Raw genomic sequence first — 20,255 nt, 5'->3', positions numbered from 1 at the left:
CTAAAATTTTGCCTTCCCATAGAATAAATCGCGTGGGAGCTTGTTTGCGCCTGGATGTAGGCACACAAGGGTGCGTTATTTTTTCACAACTTAAAAAGCTTAATTATCACCACGAAGTTAATTACTTTACGGTCGCGGCCTCTTTTGCCGAATCATTACGCTTAATGACGTTGCGGTTTTAATTAGCGAAATGTGCTTTTGAGTGTTATGGCTTTCTTTTTTCGTCCTGAAAAAAGAGAAAAATCTGCAACACACGCGGTCCCTTGAGGTTATTTTCCGTCATAATCCTTTGAAGTGGTCTCAAATTGACGTTTTGCACATAATGCAATTACGTCAGTCAATCGCAGCATGCCGCGAGGGAACGCGCCTCGCGACGAACAAAAAATGGCCTCCTTTGTTGTGCCTTTTTGTTCTGGGAACACTGCATTGACTGGACTGGCTTGAGCGGGGAAATCGACTTTACTGGGTTCGATTCTGGGATTTTGTTGGATGGTGAAGAGAAATAAGGGGACCGATTACGTGATCCGCATTTTTTTGTCCTTCCCTGGAAGTCGGTGTTCGACGGATTGGGTCCTCTGAGCTATTTTAATGAGCGTTTTCCTTCTGTTTACCTTTTCGATGGAATTGTTTTCGTATTGTTTTCGTTACTGGCCAAATCGAGTGGGGTGGAGTGGAGGACCGTTTCCGCCCAAGTTGTTGTCCAGTGGAGCTTCCGAAAGAATATCTAATGAGGCTGAGACTTTGAGACTGGTGAAAAGGGAAGGAGATTTGAAAAGGATCTTAAAGGGCATGGAAATTCAGGAATCGAACTTTTCTGTAAAGATAATTTATATTTATTGTAATTATTATTCATTTTACTATAACGTTTTATATCAATTTTAATTTACAAGAATAATAAACATAATTCTGGGATAGCTAATTCAAATCTGGTTAGATTGGAATTCTTTAAAAATCGACAGAACGTGCTTCCTTATCTCTTTTTTTCGCAAAAAATAATAAATAAATGCTTTGGGCATTACAATTCGTGCATGGTAATAATTTTTGTTGACATTTTTGTTTCGATAAGTTTGATGAGTAGCCTCCGAACATTTGCACTCATTTTGCCTTTCTCCACGTAATTTCGAACAGTTTTTCCCTCTTTGGTTTTTGCAGTCACATATGCTTCATTTTCTATTAATCTTCTCGCGGTCGCTAAATTACCGCTCATTGCTGCCAGATGAAGTGGAGTTTCTCCTTTCGAATTTTGACTGTTAACGTTTGCGTCGAGATTGATTAAAATATTTGCAACGTCTTGAAGATTATTTTTTAATGCAACGTGTAAGGCAGTGTTGCCATTTGTGTCCGTAAGATGAATACAAGCTTGCTTAAATAACAACAATCGTGCCGCGAATGATTTTTTGGCTTCTAGTGCCAAATGAAGTGGTGTTTCTTTATTGGAGTTACATCGATTTATTTTACAACAGTGATTAATTAAAAGTGGAAAAATAGCTTCAAATTTCGAAGCATGATGTAAAGGGGAATTGCCTTCATTATCAAATTTTTCAACTATCGCGCCAGCTTTTATCAACAACTTAATAATGTTTGGGTTTGGAAAAGTATTATTCTGCACCAAATGAAGATGAAAAAGAGTTTTGCCTGTTTTTCCATCCTGGAAATTTACATCAACACCAACTTCAATCAATGACTTCAACACGTTTTCCTGGTTTTTCATAACAGATTCTTTTAACAATGTTTGTAGGAAATCTAAATCGTGGTTTACTGAATGCTCTTTCAACGATCGTACAATTTCATGGTGACCATTTTCAATCGCCAACATCAATGGAGTTTTTCCTTTATGATTTTCTAAATTGATTTCGGATCCTTTATTCAGCAAATATTCCACAATATTTTTGTGCCCTTCTTGAGCAGCAAAGTGTAAAGCTGTATTTTTTTCACTGTCTTCAGAGTTTCCATTGATACCGCTTGTTATGAGTATTTTTACAGATTCTAAACATCCAAATGATGCAGCGTGGAAAATTAAAGAATCCTTGAAACGATAATCTTCGAAAGTTTTCATTTTTTCTAGTAAACATAACAAGATGTCTGAAGAATGTTTAGAGGTTATTAAATCCAATGGAGTATTTCCAGATTCATCAGTTGCTATTAAATTGGCACCACCATCAACCAACAGACGAACGAGTGCAGCATTCATTTGTTTGACCGCCAAATGCAGTGCAGTGTTGCCATCATTATCGGTTAAGACTAAACTTTTGACATTTGAGACAAAAAACTTACAAACTTCAAAAGATGAGCTCAAAACAGCTTCATGAAGTAGGCTTTGTTTAGTACTCAGGTAATCCGAAATAATTTTCTTGGAACCAAGTTTTTCCTCCAAGTCCAAACTACTGATTTGACTGTCTTTGAACTGACAAAGTTCCTTCCAGAAGTTTGTGAACATTTTTTCACTAAATTGATTGTCCATTAAAACTTTATATCTATTCCAAAATTCATGTATATCTTTTTCCTTTTTCGGAACCTTTTCAATGAAATAATCGGTTATTTTTCCCGACTTTCTTTTTTGCGTTGCAGCCGATTTTTGGCTTGAATTTGTTTGACGTTGCGATGAAGATGATGTGCTCGGTTCAACATTCGGGATGATTGCTTCAGAGTTTGTTTCATCTGTTTCTGGGTTGCATTTGATTTCTTTAGTCAAATAATTCTGTATTTTTATAGCTTTATTACTTTTTGCAACACTTAGGAGGGACCGATTTTGGCACTTTATCATTTTATACTTATACTTCTTTCGAAGGTGTTTAAGCACATTAACGAAATCTTTTTCGCATGACCAAAATAAGACTTCTTGGCCCAAATCTTGTAATAATTTAAGCTGATTGTTATTTTCAGTGGTCGTTTCTGCGTTTCGTTTGTTCGCATCATTTGGAATGGAATTAATCATCCCAAAGAAGAAATTTCGAACATTTTGCTGATTCTTAAGGTCTTCTAATATTTCAGGAGTGCAAAAACTAATTGAAGCTCGACCCACGTATTCAAACAAAAACTTTGCTGCATAGTACTCCCCGTATGCAGGATGACTGAATTCCAGTACATTTGATTCAATTTTTACCAAATGATGGTGTTGCTTACCAATCCTTTCTTCAACTGTCTTGAACAAGTCGTTTTCCATAAATAACAGTAGTTTTTCTGAAAACATCCTTTTGGCTGCCAGTATTTGGTAATCATAGTCAATGGCTTTAAAAGTAGCGTTGAAAAAGTGATTTGATTCAAAATCATTGCTCGCATTGAATCTCCTGTTCATCGTTATTTGGATAAATTTTGTAACTAATTGATCAAAGAAACTGTTGGCGTTGAACTCATCTCCGTGAATGAATTGGCCAAGAGGAGGTTTTTTTTGACAATATACTTGGAAATGAGGTAAAATTATTTCAGCTAATATGCTTAATGTCATTGGAGTACCGGTAAATTTATAGTCACCATAATCTATACCATTGTTTATTTTACTTAAAATTTCTTTTGAAAACTCTTTGAGATTAGTATCATCATTTGAACCGAATTTCAAAAATGATTTAAGAAACTGTTCTTGTTCGTCCTTATTAAAATGTTTCATGAAAATTGTCGTCCCATTGAGGCGCGTTTGGATGCTTTCTTTTACGTCATTTCTACAAGTGATTACAATTTTTGTATTGATTATCTCAAGTAAATCATCAATTAATTTTAGTACCTTGCCTTGATTGTGTTCGCTCAATTCATCGAAACCATCCATAAATAGTACTTTTGGGCAGCTGTGATTTTTTATGACAAGATCCACATTTTCGGGGGATAAACTGGATTGCAAAAAGTCTTCTAAAGAAAAAAGGTCAGGTATTTTGATCTGAAAATGATTCAAAAACATTAAAAACACTGCCGTTTCTGGAAATGATTTTTGCGCTTCAAATGCCATTGATTGCATGAGTATAGTCTTTCCCATGCCAGGATCAGCTGCTATTATGAAACATTTTTCAGGAACTGAGTGACTGCATAATTGTTTGATGAACTTGGTTTCGTCTAGCTCACTGCTCTGATAAAACAATTTTCTTTTTATGTAGTAGCGATCATCCAACCTACCACAAGATCGATTAGCATACATTTTTACCTCATTACGCAGTTCAATTTCAATCGCTTCTAAATACTTTGTACCAGTATCTAACCTTAAAAAAGATTTTTTGGTGTTTTGTGTGGATTTTTCCCAGTCGGAAAATTTGTCTTTTAGTATGTGCAAAAATTGCATAATTTGGCACTTTGTTAACCTGCCTAAAATGTCCGGCTCGAGCCTCTCGCGCATCCAAAGTTGGCCTTCATTGAACATGCACCTTGCTAAGTCATCCACATCTGGCTGGGAATGTGCAAATATAAATACTTTAAAGAACTCCTTAATGCTTTTCCTGGTTGTCAGCGTAGGTAACTGATTCTTGGCTTCGTTTTTTCTCTTTTTCTCTAAAGGCTCGACATAGGAACTGTTCGTATCATTCCAAAATTGTATCACATTGTTGGCGTTAGTTGATCGATTTTTTAGTTTGGGATGTGTTTCCATCAAGGCACTTAGAAAAAATGTTTCACATGAAGAGTTAGAAGTAAGTTTCACCTCATTTTCTTCAACAGTTATTATTTTCCTCAGGTTGTCCTTGTATTTTTCTAATACATCGTCCACTTTACCCTCGTCAAACATGGCGGATATTGAGTTACCGACAGAGTAGAATTCTGAATTCATCAAAGCATTCATTTCTTCTTCTAAACCTTTGAATTGAATAAATCTTCCTCTGCCGAAGTTGATAATTTCGCCAACTTCCACTTCCTGTTGTAAGCCATCTTCTTCGTTGACCGTTACATTTGTAAACAGACAGAACCATTTCTCATCATCATTGTGTTCCAAGTCTTGCATCACTCGTTGATAAGCCTCAACGTACTGGGCAAGTGCAAAATCATTGCTCTCCGATTGGGACACTAACGACTTCCGGCTTATATTATGCTGATCCTTCTTTTTAAAGTGCTTGTTCTGGAAAAACCACCACTTTTTTTCCTGTGCCAGGTGCAAAACCACGTCGTCAAATTTCACACCCTCCTTACACTCGAACGCAAGTTTGAACGTTTTGCGCTCCCGCGTGGCCCTCTGCAGCAGCATCAGTGCGAAAAGCCGTTGAAACTCTTCGCCAGCTCCGCCGAGTCTTCCGCATGTGTAGTGCGTTTTGCTGGCAACACTGCCCGTTAAAGTTGGCAAAGTCATTTGTTTGTTTGCTGAGGGTGTTGAAAAAAAGTTTTATTTCCTTAGAACAGACATAATTTCTCGATTAAATTTTCAAAAGGCCTTATCTGCATAGGAAGCCCATGAGGGATAGATTGTTTTGAAAATTTAATCTAGATTTGACGTTTCTACTTGCGACATTAACGTAAATTTTTAACGTCAGATCAAAACAAACAGACTGTTGGGTGCCTCTTCAGTTCAAAGTTACTTTTTGCTCGAAATGAAATTCGTCACTGTCGTAATCTAATTATTTACTCACCCTAAATATCGAGTGGCTCACTAGGTCTTCAAAAAGTATGTAAATAGCTATCAAAATAAATAAAAAACGCAAAGGAAATGTAGAATCATACGAAAATCTACAACATATTGAAAAACTCACGAAAAAACAAACCAACCCACAGAATGTAGATTTTTACGAATGAATGCAACCTTTTTTGCGGTACAAGCCACCTCCCGCTCGAAATAATCAATGACTTTTATCAATGCATTTATCGATAGCGTTGGGTTGTGCTATTATCTCTGCTCAATTGTTTCTTTTTTCAACAAAGTGACCATTTTGGTTCGCTTTTTGAATCAGCATAATTTTCGAAAAATTAAACTCGAAAAATATCTGGTTTTCTGAAAATATCAAATATTAATTTTAATTTTGCATTTGATTTATTTTAAACATGAAAAAAACAAAAAAAATGAATTGACCATCCCGAGCTATTTCTTATCTTATCGGAATTTCGTAAAAGTCGACAATAAAACTAAGTATCAATGGCTGAACTGATAAGAAAGCTCATACTGTCGGCAGGTGATATTGTTGACGGTAATAAGAAAACAGGTGCCTTTAGTGATGAGGATGAGATCTCAGTAGGCTTTCTAATTGTATTTGTTCTATTTTTCTAAAAAAGTTTTCTAAAATTCCAATAAAATTTCAGAAATTCTCAGTGTCTCATTCGAGAAATGAAAACCCCCTTCTTTAAAAACACATTTTCCGTGATTTTCCTGTGACAATCACGCCAACAAATCTGAAGCCGCGTCCCAGATTTGCTTTTAAAATTTATTATTTCCGCTCTGATTCCGAGCAGCTTAGGATTTCACCTTTTTTCTGTTACGGGGGTTTTACCTGACGTGACGTCGCGTGGAGAAAACGATCTTCCAGGAAGGAATTTCTTCTTGTTTTCTTCTTTTTAATGCTAAGTGTACTTATCACCCGTTTCACAAAGGTGTAGAGGGGGGAAAAGAGATAGATGAAATTGGAGATTTGCTTTTCCTTGCAATTTTTCTTGATGGTAAAAAAGATAAAAAGGTTGTACCCTTTTATTGCAGGCATAATTCATGGTTTTAATTTGGGTAGCAAAAGGAAGGAGGAGAATCTGGGTAAAAAATAAGCAGCGTGCAATCTCAATTGTCAGTTTGTCGACCAAAAAAAGACCGCGTCGGAAAATAAAAACCCTGAGTAGGCTGTGATTTTTTCGCGGAAAGGAAAAACTGGGAAAAAGGGGTTCAGATTTTTATCTTTGAAGCTCAGGTGTTGGCGTCACGCAGTAGGCGTTGAAGATGGCATCAGGTGAGAGGTGAATATTAAGGCTGTCAGAATAATTTTATGGATTACTGTTTTAAAAGGGTAACTTTTAGGAGGGGTAAATTTCCAGTAAAAATGTGGAATTATTCAATATGGCATTACTGTAAAAATAATCCAGTTTAATCATGATTTAAACGTTTTTTTGCTTCAAGCCAGGATTAATTAAGTCAGAATGCAATGTAATAAATCAAAACAATATGCATGTGAAATGGAAACTAAGCCCCAGGATAATTGCACTTGTTTTCATTCTGAAAAGAGCTCATTTTCCAACAAAGGCACTAAAGAGCTCAGCAGATTATGATTTTATTATTTCAACTCACATGTAACTTTAACAAAACAATTACCATTTCAAGCACTGATAAGCGCAATTATGAGATTCAATTCAAAATGCATTTGTAATCATCCGCAAAACAATCACAAAAAATCTCTGCCCTACAATTTGCATTGCAAATCGCACCCAGTTCCAGCCAGAGCGCGGTTTGAAACAATTTCTCTGGCATCACTGCTGCCACGTGTCACGCAATTTATTGACACAAATTAGCGCGCACCACGTGGTCTGCAGCACTAGATAAGCTCTCCAGCTTCGTTTTGCATCACACACACACGAGTTGAACATCTGATTATGCAATCTGGAAACCATCGTCATCATCATCAGTGGGAAGGACCAAAGCAGATCATTTCTGGTCAATTAATTATTATAATGATGCCTTTATTGACCACCGCAGCTCGCAAAGTGGCCTGATTAGAATAAATTATAAATCGTTGGATGAGCCCACCGTGTGTTTGGGATCGAAGGAGGCTTTGCTGGTTCAATTAATCACGCGTTGTCATGGGGATCGAGTTGGAAAGTTGCGATTTGATATTTATTGATAAAATACACAAAACATGAAACAGATATTTTGTTCAGATTTTGTATTGAGTGTTGATATCTCAAGTCTCTTAAATGAGTTATTTCAGATTAGCGTGTTGACCTGTGAGCAGTGCAGCCGGTTTTGCTGGTCATCAAAGATCAACATTTGTGGCAAAATAAAGGGCGCAACTTTTCAACCACCGTTCTCGCGAAATTCCTCCCATTTTTCCCCGTTAAACAAAGCCACTTTCTAAACAATTTCGCCCGAACAAGTTCGGACACGCGTGAAAATTCCTCACCAAACTCTGCATTGGTGTCAGAAAATGTTTCAACTTCAAGCTCTAATGACAGCGCTCACCCCCAAAAATGCCATAATGAACCACGTCGAGGCTCAATTTATCGACGCAAAATTCGCCTGCTTCGATCCCGCTGCTCTGACAGTTGCGCTTCCACGCAGGGCCTACTCTGACAGTCTGTCAGGGGTGGGGTGACGTAATTTGCATGTAATATTAGGTTTCACAATCTCTACTCTCTCTCTGTTGGCAAATTTTAACGACGGACGGAAAAGGGCTCAATCAGTGTCAGAGAGGCCAGGTTGGACCGTCCCTCGGACACGTCAGGTCGTAGCAGACAGCTGCGAAAAGGATTCGGTGTTTGGGATTGATTCTGGCGGAGTTTTTGAAAAGAACTTTTTGATCAAAAATAAACTATTTTTTATCTTTATTAAGAATGAGTTCAATTTTCAAATAAATACCAAAATCGTTTTCTACGAAACTGTCAAAATTTCCCCTGGAATTATGCAAACCAAATTGAGGCAATGAACATAATTTCAAACGTTCACGTTGGTGGCGCTGCTGTGCCCAACGAAAGCACAGCTCTACTTTGTTCCCTCCTCGATTAAATTTCAACCGCTAATTTTGCAAGTGAAGTTATTTCGGCACAATTTTCGCTACTCAACGTAATGGATCCGAGACCCTCCTTTCTCTTCAAAAATGAGCTGTCAAGTGCCACCAATATACTGTATAAAGAGGTACGGATGAGCGTGAGTTCCAGGGCTGATGACGGAAAATTTGTCGTCATCAGTCATTGGTACCATCATGATGCGATTTGAGATCTAATTGGATTTCTTATTTTGCCAGTAAAACGTAAAACTTTACTTTATAAGGAATTAAAATAAGTGAATTGAAGTAAATAGAAAAGTTTATTTAATCAACTTATAGGTGATTAGTGCCTTCCTCACATTCATTTAGTAAATAAATGCAGTCAAAAACATTATTTTATAAGCAATGTGATCTTATGAAAAACAAATCATTAAATTTGGAGTTATTTTTTGATTTTTATTAACCATTTTTCATCATTTGTTTTCATATGAATATTATTGGAGTTAAAGGGCAAATTATCAATATTGTATTACGGATGGTTGTTGACTGTACGATTTTTTTTAACATTGGTATGAATTTTTGAAACTGTCAAAAATATATTTAAATAATTTTCAATGCCTTTTTGACATCAGATTTAAAATATCTAATCCAACGAAATTTTTAGTTCAATCAGCTGAATATAATTTAAAATGCATTAGCTTGCGTTTGAAATCATTTTTAAACATGATTAAGTTCGTTTAAAAATAATTTCAGTTTTAATGATTTTTTGATGGCCAGCGCCGAGGGACAAAAACTTATTAGCATCGGCCTTATTTTCAAGATATTATCCATTGTGTACCTTATTCTGTAACATCAATTAAAACAAACAATTTTTTTTACTGATTCAATATTTAAGTAGGACAAGTCGTATTAACAATGTTCAAAATATGTAACTTTAGAAACTTCTAACAACCTTTTGAAATCTTTAAATAAAATGATAGTTTTCACTTTTTACAACATTTAAACATAAAAAAATTATAGAAAATCTCAAGCAACACTTAAACGGTGCACCTTATGTAAAATTAATAAAATTGCTTAACGAATGCAAATTAATTTTATTCAATCATTTTTTTTATTTGCTGAGTGTTGTCGAAAGACTAAAAAAATAATTACGAATCATTGCTTGGTTACTACTAGCTACTAGCTAGCTTTAATATGCAAAATTTTAACCCTCGAATATATTTTTTTTTAAACAAACAAATGTTTTGTAAGGCATTTCGGCAAACCACATGCAGCACAATGTATTTTCATACCTGGGCATTCAATGTTGTAATGCTTTTAAAAAAATATATACCATTCTGGCACAACGCTAACAAAAAACTCGTCAATTTGGCACAACGCGAACAAAACAATTCGATAATCTAACAGAACGCAAGCTCTCAGTCCCAATCGGATTTGAGTGATTACTGGGTAACTCGCATTTTAAAGGTCTCACTTTCTTAAACATACTCAATGATTCTGATGGCGCTCACGCTCATCCGTACCTCTTTATACAGTATATTGGAAGCTGTCACGCAAAACATCTGGTTCTCTCTTTGGCGATTTGGCGAGCTTTTCGGGTCTTTAGTTTGACAGTTTTGTTGTTGATGATGATGGTGATGATGGTAGGAGGTAAAAGATAACAGGCATTTTTGGTCTCCCCCTTGAGAGGAAAATATAGAGAGAGAAATGGCAGATTTATGATGTTTAAGACAAAGCATCCAGATGGCTAAATCGAAAACAGAAAAGGGTTTTCCGTGTTTTGACATTTTTGAGGTTATGTTAAACTATGATCTATGGATTGAACAAACTTTTTAAAATACTTAAAAATCATAATAAAAGATAGAACTTAAGATCAAACCCAATGATAATCAGTTAACGGTGTAATTTATCCAGAGCAAATTGTTCTAAATCCCATGCACGCTTCAGGTCAAAAGAGGACCTAAACCTTACTGTATCTTTTTTAAACATAGTGGAATGAATTTCGAGAAAAGTTTAAAAATAGCACATTTTTAATTTTTATATTCTAAAATCACACTAATTTACCTACTCGCACACATACAAATACACACAAACCCTCAAACACAAAGGACAAGAGTGGGTCTTCCCTGCTTAATCTCGTCATCATCGTCGTCGCCAACTTGGATGGTGATACCAACGCCGATAATGGCCGTTTGCGTACGTGGTGCGGTCACTCCCCCGTATGTGTGCAAGAGTGCACGATAAACCATATAATTAATTGCTTTATTATCATCAATTATAGACGAATTATTTAATCCGACATTACTGATTTCGCTCATTTCCAGCTTGCTGCATCGCAGCATGCCTTTGTTGGGGCCTGCTTGGATGTGTGAGCTCAGGAGTGTCAAAAGGACGGCGACGGAAAGGTGTCGGATTTTCCCCATTGTGTAAGACCGGGAAATTCCACGTGTCGATCCAATTCAGTTCAGCCACTCTATCGGAGCAGACATAATTGAAATGTTAATTGCTTGATTGCTTGATAAACGTGTTGGCGTTCGTCGTGGCCATCTTCGATTCGGTTGGATTGTTAAGTGCAGTGCGGTTTGTTGGTTGAGGTGGTGTATTCCGGCGTTAATTGAAGTTTATTGGACGTCATCGTTATTGTTTGCCGTTTATTGAGCCATTTGTACGGTTTGATTGTGATGAACATGGAGCTAATCAGATTGTGTTGAGGAGCTGTCAATTATCGTTAGTTTATACATAGTTTGAAATTAGATCTTGGAATGGAACTCGAAATTTCAATATTTTTATACAAAAACACTGACTTCTCTGTGGAACAGGCAGAGATCAATATTTTCACGGAGAATCAGTCTCCTTAGAAAACTTTGAGACAGTTTCCACTAAATCTTTGTGTAATTGACTCTTGACTTTTGACAATTTAACAGGAAGGAACATTATTTTTCCAATCATGTCGACTTTTGGAAGGGGTAGGGGATGTGGGGAGACAACATTTTCACTGGGTTATTAAATATACTTATCTGGTTCAGACTTCGTTTAGAGTGTAGGCTGCATGTGGGAATGTTTTTGAAGAGTTTTTAAGGATGACTATTCAAGCTTGGGTTTATAGTATTTACATTGAACAAATTCAATAAAAAATATTTGAAATTGATTTTGTAACAGGATTGTAAAAAACTTTAAAAATAATTTCAAAATCAGGACAATTCATTTATTTCAGCAACCAACATTCACACGTTTAAGTGAAACTCTCTAAAATCTTGAGCAATTTCTTCGAATTTAACAAAAGAGCATTCTGTTGCGCATTCCAGTAAAGAAGAAAAAAGAAAGTAAAAAAAGCATATTTGTATGCAAATTTCTGTGCTGCTTCTGTCACTGGTGGCGTGCGAGCGGAAGGAGACCACTTTCTACCGTGGCAACTTTTGCCACTGACTGTTTGCTTCCACTCTTTCGAAAGAAAGGAGTCGCGATTTTGAAGAGTAGGGGCAAAAAAAGATTTATTGGCAACCCCGTATGCACGTTGTCTTCGAAAAGAGTGTAAGAGTGTAAGAAATATCAAATTACTACTCTATTTCTACATTGAAAATCACAAAAAAAATTCCAAGAATTATTGAAAATTTAATGTATTTGAGAAGAATTTGCTTTGAAAACAGAATTTACATTGAAATCAGCACTTAATCAGATGTATAATTTGTTAATTCATCTGAAGAGTTCAATAAAAGTTGAGCAAAATTCAACTACATTTGAATTAAATACACCTTCATTCCTGGGATCTTTTCTCTGAGCGAAATCGTTCCGATTTTTGTTGAGAGTGTATTGTTTTGGTTTTCTTGTTTTGACAGCAGTGCGGCCAGTTTCCTATTTTTTTATTACTAAGCTAAAAATTATTAATAATTTAAAAAATCAAGAAAATTTACAACATTGTACACAAAATCATATTAAATGAATCTGCTTCGAGAAAGAAGCTTCTTCCTTCTTGCAAAAGATGAGTAGAGGATAGGGAAAAAGCCATTAATTTAAAACTATTCGCTTCACTATCTGGAGTGAAATTTCCAACGGGATTCTTCTCATCTTTGAAGGATTGAAAAAAAAAAGAAAAAAGGATCCCGATCACAAAGGATTTAAAAAAGTGGAAAATTATGTAAATTAGGCAATGATTAAATTTCGCTTCTTTGTCGTTTGCGCCGAAGCCGGGGGTGTCACATTTTGGGACCAGCAAAAAGGGTACATTCTCGAAATAATATACGAACATTACATTTCAATTTCCTCTTGCTTCCCTTTGAAAAAAACAAAAAAAAAAATGTTTGGAAGCCCAACGACGACAAAAAGTTGATGAAAAGGGAAATTCGACTTTCGGGGAACCATTTGGGTGGTCCCTTTTTTCTGCTGTTACTTTTTTTTCTGCAGCTCCAGCAGGAGGAAAATGGTAATAAGACTCTGTTGAACAAAGCGCAGATCCCGGGCACGCGGGAGGTATAATTTCAAAGTGAAAATGAGATTCAGGTAATTGAATTCGAAATAAATCTATTTACGGGTGTGTTTTTTGAATAAATGAATTTTCAGGTGGGGGATCTTAACACCCCTTGGTGACAAGGAGGCCATGATTTGAAGTTACTTGAGGGGCACATTGAATTTAATTTGTTTTATGAAGTACTTGATAAACAAATTTAATATCAATGGTACTGTTAAGCTATTAATTCTAACGTTAAAAAAATTAAATCTCTCCTCCACTAGCAATTATTCATCCGCTCAAAAATATAATTTTCCATCGTTACACCACTTTTGTTACAAGTAGCTTCCAAATAATTAATCCAATTACCGTGAAATTAATCCAACAGCAAAAGCGCTTCCGTCGCTCAAGCACCTTTTCAATTAGCGCAAGAGGGGTAATATTTTCCGATCAACTTGAGGCACATTTTATCACTTTCCCTAAAAAACTGCTTAATAATTTATTCCCTTGAAGAATCTTCAACCTTCACAGCATGGCCAACTTTGGTGGGAGCTGCGTGGAAACGCAACGGAAGCTTCTTTTTTGAAATTTATGAGTTTGCGCGGCGTGCCCACCGTAGTAGGCCTGGGGCCTTTGAGTGATAATGCGTCTCACTTGATTTATGAAATGGAGCTTGCGAAAATATTTCCCCACGCATATGGGACTGAACATACTCACATGCACGTAATTTTACAGGGTGAAAGTTTACACGGTTGAGAAATTTGCTGAAGTTTGCTGACAGTCTCGAATAACTCAAATTGTTTTATGAAGCATCTTAGTAGGCATGGAAGTTGTGTGCTTAAATTACACGTTTCGCTGACAACTTGAAACAAGAGCGAGAAGGTCGTTTAATCTGTCAAAGTGGTGGACAATCACGTTCCTGAGGCTAAACGGAAAGCCCACTCTTAAGATAAACAGTAACGACTACCCCCCTTAAGGGAGCAAATGTGATGATAATGTAATGTTTACATTTGAGTCCCCCCTCTTACACCTCCTCTATGTGTATTCATTGCTTCTTCATCGGAAAATGAGGTGGGTTGCTTGGATAATAGCCCCCAGGTTACGAATTCCACCATTCTTCAAGGGATTATGGCCCCCTCATCAAATGATCATAGTAGGCCATATCACGTCACGTTATCCCGGTGGCCTACTGCTCTCAGCGTCGTCTTCGTCCGGTAGAATGGTGGTATTAAGGTGGAACCATGCCAATATTGACACGTGGTATCATTATCGTTCATCTTGATATTGAGCAAACGTCACGTTTTGGACAGCGGAAAGGATTTCGAACTCTGAAAATGCTGCTGGCGATGATGTTGAAGAAGCTGCTTTTGAGGCAAATATTATCATGGTCTGAATCAATATGAAAGGGTTTTTCTGTGAAATTGAACTGTTATTTTAAAGATTAAACCAACAGAAAAGACTTGTTGAATTTCTAAGTGTTCATAACTAAAAATGTCCTTCAACAGTAAGAATAAAATAACTTAATCAAAACCATTCTTTCCCTTCTTCTCACAACCCTCAAATCTCCACCCAGCAAATCAAAACACACAAATTTCTAACAAAACTTCCGACCTTCTTCCGGCAGCCAATTTCAACTTCAATCCGGAACGCCAAGGCACCTTGTTCGCGGGCTGGTCCGGCAATATTTTCCTTGTCACACCAGATTTTTTCCCTTTCTACTTTTTTCCTACTTCTTTGTGGCAAGTGACATTACCAATTTGCATCCACTTTCTTTACTTTCTGCCACCGATTTGGTCGCAATTCGCCAACTTATAAATTGAGTCAAGCTTTTCCACCGTTTCCGGGAATTTTCCTTTTCTTCTTTTTTTTGGTGGGTTGCATAAGCTCAGGGGCAGGTGTAATATGGATTGGCTTATTTATTGCCTTTTTTGTGCTTCTTATTCTTCTTTTGCGATATGATTTTTGCTGCCAAAGTTGTTTACTTTAACTGTAGGTCTTTTTTTTCATTTCTGATAAAAATAAAAAATGCTTTCTCATTCTACCTCTGTCAGTGCGAAGTGAAAAATATAAAGTTTTATTTGATTCACAGCAGGCGGAGGAAGTGAATTTGCAAAAAAAATCGGTAGGAGAACATTTTCTGCGAGAGATTGCAGAGCAAAAAGTGCAATAAATCATTGGTTTGTTTTTTTTTGCGCAAAGTGTCAAAAGCATGCGATATTGACTTCTGATCGAGATAGAAAATTGCAATAAATTTGATTTTAATTCTTTTTTTAACATTTTTTAAGATTCTGATGAAAAATTTACTTACGGTTAACAAAATTACAATCGTGGCGTTGAACCATGGTTAAAACCTCGAAGCAAACGTGAACTAATTTCCCGGATCACAAACATCCAAGTTGAGGAGCGCTCCACGTTTTAAGAGGGAAAAGCAACTTCCGTCGAGTAGAAGTTAAATAAAACTTCCGGGCTGATTCTCTCGCACGCGTGTTTTCTGGAAATGTTTGTGAACAAGTGTTGCCAGCACGAAAAAGCAAGCAAACTGAACGACAAGCATGAAATTGTGTTTTTTTCTCAGGATTTTTTGTGTGTGTCCTTTTTCTGAGAGCAAATCCCGTTTTCTGTTCTAGACTCACTCCCACTCACTTCCAGTAGGGGTTTTACCCCAAGAGTAGAGAAAGCATGTAATGAATGACTTAGCACACTAGCAAACATGCGAACACAGGCACACTCACACAAATGTATCACGGGTTCGCCCCTTTGGTTATTAACCATGACTTGGGGTGACTTTGGCCATGTTTAATTTCTTTGCAGATCAAATCAATAAATCATTTTATTGGAGAAAACTCAACTTTTTTGATTTGCATTTAAGATCTTTATGATTTCCAAAAATTTTAAAAATGTAAATTACGGACTAATTACAATCAATTTTAAGTCTACTCTACTGCACAAGATTAACCCAAATTTAGCCCACCCACTAGTTCACTGAGTGGCGGAAACATGCCTTCCAAAAAACCCACTTTTGCAAACATTTTTCACATCCATTTGACTGCCACCACCCCGAAACCATCCAAGCAACCATCGCCGAGCTCAGAACCAGCCAGCAGAAGTTGAATCAGTGCTCTTGTTTGTACAGTAAAACTAGAGCTCGCGCAGCATTTTCCACGGCTGCTTGGATGTTAGTTTGCTCTGTACTTTACTCGAGAAAAAACTTGTGGAAAACCTTGTTTTATTTGCGTTCGGGAAGAAGTTATGGAAACAAGATTTTCGCGCGCGCGTTGATGTTTGGAGAGCAATTTATCGTGCATCGCAACGTTAGTGTTTTTCTTCCTCAAACTTTTTGTGTTTTTTTTCCAATTCATTTGATATTTTTCATATTCCAATTTGGTGTTTGCCTTGTGCTTTCTTGCATCTTTTTACAGGTGGCCTTATTGAAAACTAATCGCTGTGTAAATTTGCTGCCACTTTATCCATTACTAAATGTTCTTTTTAATTGGATATCGTTATTTATTTTGACAATAATTTATTAAAATAAGTATTCTCATCATTTTTATTACTGTCCAAAGAAACTTTTGTCCTAAGTTCTATTTTTTAATCAAAAATAATTTCTGGCTGGCTTGGTATTTAATTTCGAATCACTTCATATAAAACTTGTTTAAATATTAGCAAAATTAAAAAAAGTCTTTTATTTCAGAAATTTCAAAATCAATCAAAGTAAATAAATCACAGCATTTTACTCTCGTCAAACATCCTCTCCATCGGCGCCGGAACTTTACACGATTTCAAACAACCAAAAAAAGCGCTTCCACGCTGCTAAAATATTGACTTTCATAATCTTGCACGAGGAGAGAATAAAACGAAACAACATAAACGCTACATCATAAAGAAAGTCGAAGAGAGAAAGAAAAAAGCTCCCCCTGCAAGCCACGGTTGCCAACAAATTGAGCTTATCGATGTTGGTTTACGATATCCTTCAGTTGATGCTGATTTTTTCCCACCTCTTCTTCAGCAGACGAAAAAAGCTTCAAACAGATAGACAAAGTTGACGTGCCCGCTCTCCCCTCAAAATCGCTTTGCGAAAGTACCAACAAACAATAATCTGGGTGCAGGGTTATGTATTTTCTGTGCGAGCTGGCAACACTGCACAGGGGGAAAATCGCGCACAACTCTGTCGAAAGTGTTTACTCTCATGAATATTAATGAGCGATTTCGGTATTGAGACGAAAGTGGTATCGTTCTTTCTCTCTTCAAAAGAGGGGGAAGGGAGGGAAAGTATGGTAATGTTCATACATTTATGAGATTTACAAGGAATCGACGTAGAGTTTTGGGTCTTGCCGTGAAGAAAAATGGCGAGACGGTTTTTTTTATCGGCGGGTTTGGTGAATCAATCTTAGTTTTGCTTACTCTACAAAGTATAACATATTGTGTGCGAGAAGGTAGTAAAAATGAATACGACCGCAGATTTTCGATGGGTAAATTGTGATGAAAGCAGACAAAGATTGTTTAAAGCTATGAAGAAAATTTTGGATTTTGCTGTTTTAAAAAATCTGAAAAAAGCAAATAAACTTGAAATGTCATGATCATAACAACTAAACTTTTTGCAACAGATGCTCATTTCACGTTACAAGTAACTGAGAAACTGTCGCAATAAAGTTCAGAACAATGGTCAAAGTTTTGCTTCCTTTTCGTTCTCAGTCAAGTCCAAGAATCGGCTCAGAGTAACGCCTGTTGCTTGTTGGTGAAAACTTTCTCCAGTAACTAACTGACCACTTTCGAACTCTTTTGAAAAGTTGTGATCACCTTACTTTTAGGAAATGAATATTTCATAACTTTCATGGCTGTGATCACCTTAAAAACATTAAATAATTGTGATTTTCAGTGGTCTACCATGCGTCTCCATTGAAATAACTTGGAGTTTTTCCACTTTCCACACCTCAAAAGCCACCTTCCAACAAAGTCAGTGTCCATTCTAATGCAAATTTAATTAAATTACTTGCTTGGAAAACTACCCCACCTCAAAAAATGGGTTCCACAAATTTACCGGAGGTCGTTCCGGTTTGTTTAGGAAAACAGTTTGCACTTCCACATCGATGGAAAACTTTTCTCCAAACCCCAAACCGCTCACCCAAAACTCACTCTGGCAGGCACTCTTGTTCTGTTTGTCTGTGAGTTTGTTTGCTGATAATTTTCCTGAAACTTTTGCACAAAATATCTGTTGGTAGTATCTGCTGGTTCGATTCACTTGTTCAAACACGAACATCTACACACATATTCAAAGTGTTAATTAATTTTGACTATCGTACGGAGAAGGCAAACAAAAGTGAAACCCACCGGAAAAGTTGGCTTTTTAACCCTGTCTTCCACTTGTTTGATTTTGTTGGGAAAATTGATTACAATCGATCCATTTGCTGATTGATGGTTGGCAAACAAGCGAGAAATCTGGTTCCGGGAATTAAAAAAAAAAAAAAAAATAGCAATTTTAAGCACCTTCAATTTCACCTTAAACAAACAATCATCCATATCAATTTTCGCGAATACTCTCTACCTCTCCTCTTAGCCATTCTAGTCGCGCCATATATTCTAATAAATCGCACGACACGGTTCCATGTTTCCACTTCTTGGAGCCTCCACGGTTGCAAAATCCCACCCCCGACGGCGTGATTTAGTGCAATTTGGTCCGATTTATTGCGCGCCACTGTGACTTGACTTGGTGGAAAAGCTCCCTTACGACGGTAATCCAAGCATGCCTTGAGAATTTTCCTTAGCAATTTCAACGTCAATTTGAACGTTGCACTGTTATTTGGAATTATGTGAATTGAAAGCTAAATTTGATGCTCGAAACGTCAAATTGAATTTTGTTCTCATTTTTCATATTTTATGGTTACGAGGACAGCTTCGATCCCCCTTAAGCTTAAACAGCTTACGATTTGATGAAAATTCGAGATTATCTCTTCGGCAGCGATAAACCGACGAATGTGAAGTATATTTTAAGGTTAGAGCAGCTAATTTGGTCCCAAAACTGGAGCATCTTTTTAAAGAAGGTGCAGTGTTGCCAACCAACATAAATAGCCTCGTTCGTTGAAGAAAATATATCTTTCTGTCAACTCATGGGGACACCTTCTTCGTTCAAAACGAGATGACGACCATATAAAAGCTCGAACTGCTGATGTAATCTGGCCCTGATGGGACACTTTTTCCGATGACAAAATAAAAAAAAAGTGAGTAGCAAACCAACGAATGTGGGTCGAATGTTGCACCGACCGACGCTGGCTGTCAGTGTGAAAGGGGTTTATTTATTATTGATTAAAAATGTTATTTCTGGGGACAGTTTTCGTTTTGAGCAGCTTTGCCGGTCCGAGGTCTAACGAGGACACATCCTAGTAAGCGGTGCATTTTTGAAGTGGGTATTTTGGATTGTGACAGAACATTTGGTTACTTGGATTAGTTTGTTGTGGGTTGAATTTTTCATTTTAAAATGTGATTTTTTGATTCAATGAAAAAAACAATTTTACTAAGTAAAATCTGTATAGTTATAAGAGGAATTCTTCGAATTGAAACCCGTAACGAAAATTGATAAAATTCCGCAAAATAAAATTCCATGTCAGTTGGCTTCCGAGTTTCATCAGTCAATGAAAACCGCCACTTCATCTATCATCAGAGAGTGGGATGATGGATTGGCTCAAATGTCATCGAAGTTGGCGTTGTCAGAGTGCCAGCGCCATAAATAGAATGGTTGGCAAAGTTGGCATTTGCATCGGCTTGAAATCAACAAGAAGGGCAAAGGGCAGACAGATGCTGAAATTATGATTAAATTAAAATAAGGATGTAAAGTGTGAAAAGCATTTTACAAGGTATGATCGTCAACTAGAAGGAATCGGGACCACAGTTTTTAAAGCACTTGAAAGCTTGAAATTTTGAAAATTTATGAACAAAAATAACCCAAGTCAATTACCTCAACTATATCGAATCAATAACACAAAAACTGAACCAAGAAACTATCAAACAAGCTTATTTCCCACAAGATTCCTACAAAAAAAGGGGAAAAACTTCCCAAGAAAATTCCCTAGCACTGCTCAAACCCACCTAGCCCGGGGGAAACTTATCTCTATTGACACAAACATCCTGCCACCACCAGCCGGCTTCCACCTTGTCTGGTTGGTCGAATAAGCTGACGTTGCTACCTGTTTGCCATGCTCTTGGAGCAGAGTATTCATTCCCTGAAGAAATTTATATGGCGG

The 20,255-nt window shown here is 36.9% G+C and overlaps 1 protein-coding gene across 3 annotated transcripts; it reads right to left on the bottom strand.

Annotated features, from left to right (window-relative positions):
* Positions 1–804: 804 nt before the first annotated feature.
* On the bottom strand, positions 805–5,742 carry LOC120432265 (uncharacterized). Of its 3 annotated transcripts, none has more exons than XM_039597444.2 (3): positions 5,655–5,742; positions 5,535–5,581; positions 805–5,268 (listed from the first exon to the last, which is right to left on the bottom strand). In XM_039597444.2, exon 3 carries the CDS (start codon positions 5,255–5,257, stop codon positions 1,016–1,018), a length of 4,242 nt encoding a protein of 1,413 aa, XP_039453378.2. In that variant the 5' UTR covers positions 5,258–5,268; positions 5,535–5,581; positions 5,655–5,742; the 3' UTR covers positions 805–1,015. The 3 variants fall into 3 exon arrangements, with proteins under 3 accessions (XP_039453378.2, XP_052567410.1, XP_052567409.1); XM_052711450.1 differs by having other exon boundaries at positions 3,476–3,656; positions 3,724–5,268; positions 5,535–5,723; XM_052711449.1 differs by having other exon boundaries at positions 3,476–3,656; positions 3,719–5,268; positions 5,535–5,722.
* Positions 5,743–20,255: the final 14,513 nt, after the last annotated feature.

Source organism: Culex pipiens, unplaced genomic scaffold (genome assembly GCF_016801865.2).
Source record: "Culex pipiens pallens isolate TS unplaced genomic scaffold, TS_CPP_V2 Cpp_Un0028, whole genome shotgun sequence".
Classification (NCBI taxonomy): Eukaryota; Metazoa; Arthropoda; class Insecta; order Diptera; family Culicidae; genus Culex; species Culex pipiens.
The sequence above is the reverse complement of the archived record's forward strand: the minus strand, read 5'-3'. Positions and strand labels throughout refer to the sequence as shown.

What these genes read in the sequence shown, in the direction of transcription:
- LOC120432265 (XM_039597444.2), bottom strand. Translation starts at nt 5,257, where the DNA reads ATGACTTTGCCAACTTTAACGGGCAGTGTTGCCAGCAAAACGCACTAC.